We start from the raw sequence: 8,588 nt of genomic DNA on the forward strand, positions 1-8,588 counted from the left end.
AAAACACACAAAAAAAAGCTGAAAATGGGGGAAGAGGGATAGAGAGAAGAGAGAAGATAAAGAGAGAAAATGGAGAAGCAAGAGATAGAAAGAGAGAAGAGGGAAGATGAAAAACATGTTATTGATTCGTTGAAGTTGTAAGACCTATGTTATTCTATTCAGCTGCTATCACTCAACCATTTTATTTGTGTGTGTCTATCTATATATTGTTTGAAAATAATAATAATAATGAGTGTGGTCATTATCTATTTGGGTTGGTTAAAATATGTATATATATATTTAGGCTTTTATTTATTCTTTTACTTTTGTCATTGTTTATCTTATATATAGTAGTTAGTGATTGATTTTTTGTATAATATAAAGTCATTAATTATTAAAATAAAATGAAAAAAACTCAGTTTATAGTAATTTAAAAATATGAAATATATTAGATCATACTTAAAAATTTATAAAAATTGATCAATATTTATTTTTAACCCAATAAATATGATCATGGAAAAAAAATATGCGTATCCGTAAGTTTGTTTCAAATTGTGCGAAAAATAAAAAAATTCACGGTTCCGGTTACCGCAACCGTTACACTACGGCCTTTACACCCCGCAACCGCAACCGCGCCACCGCCACCGTTACGGCCACCGCAACCGCTTTTTAAAACCTTGGGCAGGAGCCTCGTGTATTGAACTGCCTTTTATTACGAGATGCTAATGAGCTTCCGTAGTAAGCTTTAAAATGGATTTTAGTTCGGCTTGTGAGGTAACGGTCTCAAACAGGCCATTTACCATCTCCAGTCAAGCTCGCTTAGTTCAGTTTGTCTAACATGCTTAACTTCACAAGAATGGATTCTCTTGCATTGGCTTTCTCCTTCTACCATTCTAGCCTTTAACATTTTTGATCCTCTGGTAAGCAGCACCAAACACAGTCTAACATACCAAGAAAATAACATACAGTGACAATCACTTTACAAATGATAGGTGATCTGTTGGCAACAGAACTTCTTTTGCACTTCTATTGTTTTCAAGTTTTTTGCCGTGTTTAGCAACAGAGCATTTAGTAACAAGAATATAAGAAAGCATAGCATAAACACTTTAGTTTTGAAGCTTCGAATTTGAGTACATATGTTCTTGCAAGTTAATTTTTTGGTGGGGTATTTGCAGACCTGTAAGTAAATTTAAATAAGAGATTGAGCTCCTTCTTTCCACCCACTTCATTGACTGGAATTGCATCAGAAATTTCTTTTAAATCGTTGTGTGTAAGCTTCACCGCCACAGATCCAATGTTAGCATCAAGGTTCTTAATCTTAGTTGTGCCTGCATAATCACAGTAAGAATCAGGAAACATTTGATCAAGCAAAAACTGCACTATATCCCAAACCATATTCGTATGCTTAATTTTTAGAGGTTAACTAAACCCAAGTTCATTCAAAAATTATTTACCAAACACTGGTCGTTTTGATCTTAATTATCAAACCCAGGTTGTCTTCTGATATCAAGTTTTCAAAACATGACTTCTACACAACTTTAATGAAGTCATCTTTTGTTGTGTTTAAGTTTGAAATCGTGCTTTTTTTTCTTTTTTTTTTTTTGGTGTAGTTTTGAAGTCATGTTTCAAAAACATGACTTCACAAAACAACATAACTTTGAAAAATTAGTTCAAAACTACGTATGTTTGGCAAATGTATTTACAACCTCTAGGAATGCTGATAAATGATGAGTCTTTCCTTTCTTTCTCTCTTTTTTCTTCTTCTTCTTTTGTTTTTTTTTTTTTTGACTGAAATGCTAGTAAAGCTACCTAAGAAGATATTGAAAGCGATGTAAGGTGAAAGCAATAGTGCTGTGGTTTTGTATTGTACTCTCAATCTTTTGAACGCAAGGATCTTTGTGGACAAAGTTTGATGACAAGGAATTGGTGTGGGAAAGAGTGTGCTACTTAGCAATGTCTTTGGCTACCTTTTCTACCCTATTTAAAGGGATTTCATTCGTTTTGACCTCCAGAGATTGGAGAGCTATTTTTTAGGTATAAGTTGTTGCTCTTCTAGCTTTGGTATTGTCTTTTTTTTTTCTTCTCATTTGATGATGATTTTGTATCCTCACTTTTCTTCTTCTTCCTTTTTTTTTTCAAACTTCTCTTTTGCTACAGACCAAAAAAAAAAAGATAGAGAGCATGGCATACCAGGGATTGGAACCACATCATTTCCTTGATGCAAAAGCCACGCCAAAGCTAGTTGAGGAGGGCTGCAGCCATGTTTAGCTGCCAACTCTGCAAAACGGGCATATATAATTTTGTTTTTCTCTAAATTCTCCCCTGTGAACTTTGGATGCATAGCCTAAAAAAAAAACATATTGTAACAACAGACTCAGATGCAACCGTGAACCAAAAAAAACTATACAATAGGGACCAAAATAAATTTACGTCAAACCACAGAGGTTAAAGGTGTAATTTACCCATATATAAATACATATGTTGTCTTGTCACATACCAACACACTTTCTGCAGGCAAGTTCTCCACAACTGCCTTCCCACCAAAGAACCCTTGACCAAGAGGGCTATATGCCACTATCCCAATTCCAAGCTCCCTGTGTTTGGAGGGCCAGAAAGGTTAAACATGCTGTTATAGTCTCTACATTTTAAGTCTAAAATAAGTTAAAGATCATAACATGATCAATGGCTTTCTTTTTTTGTTTTTTGGTTCATCGGAGGCCAAACTGACCACCCAAGGCTGATCAAAATTTCTGGCTTTCATAAGGTAAACAATCTATTTTAGTTTTGAAAAATTTTACACTTGTACCAACTGACATATTATATTTACATATCTTTTATATTTTAATTTTTTGAGAGCTAGAAAATAAATTGCCAATACTAAAGGTTTTGCAATAACATTAGGAAATGAGAGACATTTACAGAGCATCACCACCATCTCTCTTCATTTATTCCTGAGGTGGGATTCTATAGATTTTTATAAAGTCCTTAAAACTTCTAGTCAATCCGTCATTTACACTAAACTGAAAAACTAACAAAACCAAACCGTAGTATATTGTCAGTTTTGATGCCTCAAATAACAAAAATTGAAGGGTTCAATATGGTGCTAAATTTTCTTTTAAACCTGACCGAACCAAACCAGTTACACCCCTACAAACCAATTTTGGTGTTTTTTTTTTTTTTTTTTTTTTTTTTGTAAATGCAAAAAAAGGGTCTTATATTCACTAACCTACAAAGTGGAATTACATCCTCTTCAATATCGCGAGTCCACAAAGAATACTCCATTTCTACGGCAGTGATCGGATGAACTGCATGTGCTCTCCTTATTGTATCAACACTGGCTTCTGATAATCCAATGTATTTTATTTTTCCCTCCTCCACTAGCTTCTTGAGCTCCCCCATCTTCATCTCATTAATCCAAAGCAAACCAACTCAATGATTTACTGCAATCTAGTATGTACATAAATTAAAAATAAAATGAATTCTCTCGTGCTTACAGTATCCTCTATTGGAACAGATATATCCACGCGATGTGTGTAGAAAAGATCAATATAGTCCACATCAAGCCATTTGAGACTTGCTTCGCAGCATTGTCGCACGTAGTCAGGGGTACCCTTGACCTCCATACGACTCCAATCAATCGAGACAACACCAAATTTTGTGGCTAACTGAACTTGTTCTCGAGGAAGCTGCTTCAATGCCTGAAATGGAAAGACTTGGTTGATAATTCAAGAACAAAATGCAATTGGGAACATGTTTTGTATACTGGCTTCAATATTAGGTCGGTCGTGTGATTTATGTTTCCTTTTCTTCTTCACTTTCTGACTCCCATGCTACAATTTTTTTTTTAAGTAAATGAAGAAAATCTTTTTTTTAAGGGGTACGCCTGCAACTAGGAAAATATTGAGGGCCCTTTTTATCCAACATCCAAATGCTGAAAGAGTTAAACCGGAAAAGCATACCTTTAAACTGTATAAGTTTTGTCAAACGTCTTGCACTGGCTTTTTTTAAGCTATAATCCAAACAATCCAACTTAAAGGCTTTGTTGAAAATATTGGTCCATTTTTTATATTCCATGTTAAGTCTGAACTAAAAAAGAAATGAAAACTAACAAACCTTGCCAATCATGATCTCACTGTCATGGTTTTCTCCATAGATATCTGATGTATCGAAGAAGGTGATACCCTTATGAAAAGCCTCCTTTAAAATTGAACATCCAGCTTCATGGGAGAGTGGAGCATTGAAAATTCCAGAAAGCCCTCCACATCCGAAGCCCAATCTGGAAACCTGCATGACAAAAAGGACACCGTCGTCACATTGAAATGTTTTGTTTCTTTTTGGTTTTCTTCGTTTTCGTTTCATTTGTGCTCTTTTTCTTTTTTCCACTAGTGTAAAAAATGAGTACAATCAATACATCAATAGTATGTCAATGAGAGAGGCTAAGAGAAGTGCATCAATGTAGAAGAGCACATCCCAACTAGATTGGCACATACTCTTCGCTTATCAATTGCAAATCTAAAGCCAAAGAGAACAACCTCTCATTATAATTATTATTATTATTATTGTGTGTGTGTTTTCTTAAACAAAACAATGAAATATTGATCATTTTCACATCATTGTCATTTTTCTGCAAAAACAGACTTTGAAAATTCTAAATTTTTTTTGTGTTCCCTAAAAACGTGTGGTTTTAAAGAAAAATTTGTCAAAATTTGTGTTTGGAAGTAATTCCCCAAAAAAGCTTTATGTGTTTTCTGAAAAATAAAGATACAAAAAACTAAAAATGAAAACACTACCAAACCAAACTTAGCATTACCTTTGACTTTCATATGATCTCCTAGGTCTAAGCAAAAGCATAACTAACAAATATCAAGACAAATATAACAAACTGAACAATAAAACTATCTAAAAAATAGTATAAGAAAAACTGTCATAACGGGAAAGAACAAAATACTAAAGGCAATTCTTTAATGGGAAGGAAATAAACATTTTGATTTCTTATCAGTTGAGAGTATATAAGAGTGGCCAACAGAACTAACAGTTAGATGATTGGATTTTATGGTTGAAAAGGTCCAACTTGTAGGTGTGATTATTTGAGGGGTGAAGTAATATTCAGTAGATAATTGAAGGGTGTTTATGTAATTAACCCTATCAAAATTGGGTGTATGAGAAAGAAGTTCGAAATTTATATTGGTGAAACCAGTCAACTCACATCAGGTTTAGAAATAGACACAAATCAACTGTAAAAAACATTAGAAATTGCCAATTGAATTTCATGGTACTTGTATGTTTCACAGTTGTTGAGCATAGATTAGGAAAACCCATATAAAACTCAACATGTTCACATGATTGATTGGTATTGAAAAACAGAGCTTTTTTACCTCCAAGCCTTGAGTGCCCAATTTCACTCTTGGGACTTGGATTTGAGACTTGTGCTCCATTCCTAGTGAAGAAGCCAAAGCTTAGTTGGAGATGTTTGAGAATCAGAGAGAAATGAACACTTCTTTGCATAGGATTGTTGGAAAAGAAGATATGCAATAAAAATTATGCAGCAATGATCAAAAGAAAGGTCAGAGACGTGATTGCTGACTTTCTCCCCCCTTCTGTTGGATTTTTCTATGATACATCAAGGTGGTTTTTATGTATCATACATAAATAAATTTAGACCACTAGATTTAAAAGTAAATCTAACTATTAATTAGTAATAATTAAAATCAGGTTAAAATATGTAGGTAGTTTTGTAAAAAATAAAGTAATTTTCAATGATTTTGAAATTAAAAAGTGATTTTTAATTTACCATAATAACTAAATACACTTACTATTTGATCAGATTGTACTTACTATTTTTAATAATTATATTTATCATTCAATTATTAATAAAGGGTGAATTACACTAACGGTCTCTATAATTTGAGTTTAATACTTGACTTTTTAATTATGACACATTTGACCTTGAATTTTGAATCGTGTTCCAAATAAGAACAATTGAAGATACCATTGGATTTTTCAAGGGTAAAATCGTCAATTTGATAAAATATAAATTAATTTGACAAAAAAAATGTAAAAAATATATTTTTAAATTTTTAAAAATTATTTCTATCCACTAAAGATAAAATTATGTAAAATTCATAAATTTTTTAGACATTTATTTATTTATTTATCAAATTAATTTGTATTATGTGTTTGGATGATAATCATGTAATTGATGGTTATTTTTGTTTTAATTAAATTAGTTTCTATTTTTCCAAAAGTCAAATATGGCGACAAATTTGATATTATTATTAAACAATCTATTAAATCAAAAAATTCAAAACTAAAAATATTTCATATATTAAATATATCGATTACATATTAAAAACTTAACAACTACTCATTACATGATAATCATCCAAACATATAATAAAAATTAATTTGATAAAATAAATAAATGTTTAAAAGATTTATTAATTTTACATAATTTTATCTTTGGTGGGTAGAAATAATTTTTTAAAATTTAAAAATATTTTTTAAAATTTAAAAATATTTTTTTGACATTTATTTTTGTCAAATTAATTTATATTTTATCAAATTGATAATTTTGCCCTTGAAAAGTCCAATGGTATCTTCAATTGTCCTTATTTAGAGCAAGATTCAAAATTCAGGGTCAATTGTGTCACAATTAAAAAGTCAGGGACTAAAGTGACACGAGCTCTAAACTATAGCGACTGTTAGTGTAATTCGCCCATTAATAAAATACACTTAACTTGCTATTCAGATAACAAGTAAACTTAAAAAATTAAGTTATAATATATTTTCAAAACCTCTAAAATAAATATAAAATTTATAAAATATAGTTTAAAAAAATATATACAAAATAAATGTGAATTTTATACATTTTATTATAATTTATTACATTTTATGAAATATGATTTTTTATTTATTTATTTATCTACTTAATGGCAATAAATGAAACCTAGTTTCCTTTTCATTTACCACACTTGAAAATAATAAATGCAATTAATGAAGAAATATAATTAATAAAATATAAGAAAATTTAAAATTTATTTGAGGATTCCATGAATAAAATTTTATGTCTATTTTTAAAAAAATTTAATATTTGAAGATTTGAAGATAAGATTGTCGTTGATTTGGAACTCCATAACTAAGTATCTACGTCTCTATAGTCTCTATCTCTGTTTTTACTTTTCCACGATATTTTGAATTTATAAATTTTAATATTTTGTTGGAACAACATTTCACTTAGTTAAAAGAAAAATTATGAGATTTAAGTGGTAAGAAGAAAAAAAATCAAGTTTGATGAAATAGTAAGTGCAGTCTTAAGTTTAGTTTAAATGATTAATCAAGTCTGCTAAAATAGTAAATAGAGTCCCATTGAGTAGTAAGTTTTGTTTAAGTGATGAGTCAAGTTTGATAAACTAGTAAGTAGAGTTTAATTGAGTAGTAAGTGTTGTTTAAATGATAAGTTAAGTTTGATAAAGTAGCAAATATAGTTTCATTGAGTAGTAAGTGTTATTTAAATGAGTGATAAGTCAAGTCTGATAAAGTAATAAGTAGAGTCTCTTTGAATAGTAAGTGTGGTTTAAATGAGTAATAAGTCTAATAAAATAGTAAGTATGGTTTAAATCGGTGCTTTCCAACTTATTACAACAACTAAACACACTTAATGCTTGATATGGTTGCACTTTTTTTTTTTGGGTGAATAAATATAGCTGTACTTACTATTCCACATAATTATACTTACCATTCAAACATTAATAAAATGCACCTAACCTCTAAAATAAATATAAAATTTATAAAAATAGAATGTAAGCAAAAAAAAAATGTACAAAATAAATATGAAATTTATAAATTTTACTATAATTTTTTTCATTTTAGGGAATATGATTTTTTTTATTTATCTACTTAATGGAAATGAACGGCAATAAATGAAACCTAGTACCTTTTTCATCTAATGAGAAATATCATTAACAAAATATAGGAAAATTTAAAATTCATTTGAAGATTCCATAAACAAAATTTGATGTTCATTTTTAAAACTTTTGAAGATTTTAAGATAGAATTGTTATTCATTTTGAAGTCCTTAGGTAAATCTCTCTCTTTTTACTTTCATTTCCATTATATTTTGAATTTATAAATTTTTAAGTTTTGTTGGAACAACATTTCACTTAGTTAAAAGAAATTATGAGATTCAAGTGGTAAGGAAAAAAAATCAAGTTTGATGAAATAGTAAATGTAGTCTTAAGTTTAGTTTAAATGATTGATAAGTCAAGTCTAATAAAGTAGTAAGTAGAGTCTCATCGAGTAGTAAGTATTGTTTAAACGAGTGATAAGTTGTAGACACCCCATTTTTTACCGACCTTAAGACTCAGACGTCACTGATTGAGCGCTTGGTGATGTTGCATAATGTGCTCGTTCAGAAGTTTCAGAGTCGCGGCCGTAAGCCCTGCCTCCGGACTTCCGAACCCTCTTTTACGCTTTGCCTCGGTTTGCGAACCAGGCTCGATTTTTCTCTGTTTCTTTTCCCGAGGGGAGGGAGAGGTCCCGTAGACCATCTCCCAGTGGCCGTAGGCTACATTTGGTGGCCGTAGGCCATTTTGCCCATTTCGGAGTCCGGT

The 8,588-nt window shown here is 30.7% G+C and overlaps 1 protein-coding gene across 1 annotated transcript; it reads right to left on the reverse strand.

Moving 5' to 3' along the window:
• Window positions 1-977: 977 nt before the first annotated feature.
• Window positions 978-5,638, reverse strand: LOC114306247 (perakine reductase). The gene is made up of 7 exons (XM_028251454.2): window positions 5,355-5,638; window positions 4,093-4,263; window positions 3,474-3,677; window positions 3,206-3,378; window positions 2,477-2,573; window positions 2,170-2,323; window positions 978-1,307 (listed from the first exon to the last, which is right to left on the reverse strand). The coding sequence occupies exons 1-7, from the start codon at window positions 5,412-5,414 to the stop codon at window positions 1,129-1,131; spliced, it is 1,038 nt and encodes a 345-aa protein (XP_028107255.2). The 5' UTR covers window positions 5,415-5,638; the 3' UTR covers window positions 978-1,128.
• Window positions 5,639-8,588: the final 2,950 nt, after the last annotated feature.

The sequence above is a fragment of the Camellia sinensis genome, chromosome 7, assembly GCF_055761805.1.
Source record: "Camellia sinensis isolate YWXY chromosome 7, ASM5576180v1, whole genome shotgun sequence".
Taxonomy (NCBI): domain Eukaryota; kingdom Viridiplantae; phylum Streptophyta; class Magnoliopsida; order Ericales; family Theaceae; genus Camellia; species Camellia sinensis.

Bases quoted from the DNA above. Each gene is read 5' to 3' on its own strand.
- LOC114306247 (XM_028251454.2), bottom strand. From the start codon at position 5,414: ATGGAGCACAAGTCTCAAATCCAAGTCCCAAGAGTGAAATTGGGCACT. The intron at 3,379-3,473 runs GTAAGCACGAGA...AATGAGATGAAG, and splicing joins CTGTTCCAATAGAGGATACT to ATGGGGGAGCTCAAGAAGCT. The intron at 2,574-3,205 runs GTTAGTGAATAT...CTCCAAACACAG, and splicing joins GATGTAATTCCACTTTGTAG to GGAGCTTGGAATTGGGATAG.